At 37.0% G+C, this 2,285-nt stretch overlaps 1 protein-coding gene across 1 annotated transcript; it reads right to left on the bottom strand.

The window, feature by feature from the left end:
• On the bottom strand, window positions 1–845 carry LOC107920018 (sugar transport protein 13-like). Its single transcript, XM_016849501.1, has 2 exons — window positions 735–845; window positions 1–267 (listed from the first exon to the last, which is right to left on the bottom strand). The coding sequence occupies exons 1-2, from the start codon at window positions 843–845 to the stop codon at window positions 1–3; spliced, it is 378 nt and encodes a 125-aa protein (XP_016704990.1).
• Window positions 846–2,285: the final 1,440 nt, after the last annotated feature.

Raw genomic sequence — 2,285 nt, 5'->3', positions numbered from 1 at the left:
TCATTTAAGGAGATTCCTGAAAGAATGTTTCACTTGTTTAACGATACGACTCGCCTTGACAAGTTCCAGGAACTCAGGCTCAATCTTATCAGTTCCTCGAATCTTTCGGAGTACGGCCTTTCCTTCGTCAAGACGACCACGCTCGATGAGACTGTTAGGACTACCAACCACCAAGAGAGGCCTTACAGTCAGGAGAAGTGTTGGAATACCGGCCAATCCTAATGATAGTCTCCAACCCCATCCCCCTTTAATTCTGCCATTGCAAAGCTAAGCAATGAATGATTGTGAACACCAAAACAAGCAAAAAACGAATCTAGTATTGATGCCTACTCCATTAAACAACTTTTATAGAAGCAGCAGAAGATACTACTTTGAAAACAATTTTTATATCATCAAGTGGAAGAGAGGTAGGGAACATGGATATTAAAAAATTTGATGCTCAACCCTGGGATCATAGTTTCACAAATTCAAAGTCTAGTGATATTTTGGAGACAAAAGTTAGTAAGGGACGTGGAGGAGGTGCTCCCCCCTTGAAGATGAGTCTCCGTGGATACTGAAAGCCATATAATCAGGGGTTGCATTTAGACTCACAGTGTAAGAAAAAAGGTATGAGCTGCTTCAAGATTATAGAGGCAATAGAAGTTAGCGTCTGCTAGCTCATAAAAGGCACATATGCAAGAGTAGAGTTGCCGAACACTTAATTAAGTCATGGTTGTAGCGTATATACAAAGTACTCTATCTGCAGCCATTACATGAAACACTAGCATTCTATCACCATAAGCGAAAACATACGCAATTAGACAGAAGTTAGAAATGATAACAACTTGCAAGCCATTAAAGGACATGGACTACATGTCAAGCATAGAGTTTTGAACTGGTAAGAGAAGTTGAAAATGAAAAGCAAAATAAAAACTCCTTCACGTTTATTAGACAGATATCTGATATAGTTAGGGTTTATATATTCATAAAGAACACAATGCCATTGTGCAAAGTCATGTCATAGTCAAACCAAATTACAATTAACTACAACAACAGCATCATGGCCCCAATTACTAATCCCCTTTTAAGTATATCATTCACATATTGGAAAGCCAAAACCATTTGATAGTCATCCAAAATGTGATAATGAATTACACAAAGGGCAAATAGAAACAAAACAAAGAAGGTATAAAAACTTCCCTTATTAAGCTGCTCTGGGGTCCATCCCCTGCTGCCAAACGTAAACAAGTTCATCCCATCCAGTACTTTGTAAAAAGCAATCAATCATACACAGGTACGCATCATGACAACATAGTTCACCACACGATTCCAATTTAACGTGCTACATTGCATCGAGGATACCTTAGGACTGAGCCTTTCCCAAATGACAAACATAGCAATTGGTTCTGTTAATACTAGCTTAAATTTAAATTAGGGGTAGGTTGTATTTCGTCTTTTCTACTTAAAAATAACTAAATTATTCATTATATATTTTGAAGTGTGTAAGTTAATCCATCAATTAAATTTTATATGTTTAATGATGATGTGGACCTTGCTGAAAATTATTTTTTATGGATAAACTATAAAAATTTGCTTCGGTCTAGTTTGCTCTCTGTGGCACGCGTTTATGTCTGCTTTCGTAGCACGATTTTGTCTTTGCCTTTGTGTTTCTGTTTTTAAAATCATAGTGTTGGGTGTTTTCATATTGGTTCGATGTACTCTTGCTTTTGAGTTTTGCGTGAGTTTTATTTTCGACTATGGAGAAAGATATGGCGAAGCTTAATATTGAAGATGGGGAGGATGAGGTGTTATTGTTGCCAATAGATTCGAGGATACAGAAGTTGATGTTTGATTATTGTTTAGTTGGTTGTTTTTTAACAATCAGTGTTGTTCATTTTCCAGCAATGTAAAATACCATGGCGAACCTGTGGCATCCTTTGAGGGGAGTTCAAATATCAGATCTGGGTGACAAGCGATTTTTATTCAAAATCTTTCACAAAATGGATATTAATTGAGTGGTTGAAGGAGCACCATGGAATTTCAACAATCATTTATTGATCATCCACCATTTAGAAGATAATGAAGATCCAGTGCAAGTTCCTTTGGTGTTCTCGACTTTCTGGGTTCAAGTACATGACTTACCACCAGGTTGTTTTTTGGAAACAGTGGCAAAGCAATTGGGGAATTTTATTGGGCGGTTTATGGAATATGATACAACTCAGGTGAATCGGGGGTTTAAAAATTTTCTCAGGATTAGAGTGGAGCTGGATGTACACAAACTGTTGAAAGGAGAAAAAAGATAATGA

Source organism: Gossypium hirsutum, chromosome A12, assembly GCF_007990345.1.
Source record: "Gossypium hirsutum isolate 1008001.06 chromosome A12, Gossypium_hirsutum_v2.1, whole genome shotgun sequence".
Classification (NCBI taxonomy): Eukaryota; Viridiplantae; Streptophyta; class Magnoliopsida; order Malvales; family Malvaceae; genus Gossypium; species Gossypium hirsutum.
The sequence above is the reverse complement of the archived record's forward strand: the minus strand, read 5'-3'. Positions and strand labels throughout refer to the sequence as shown.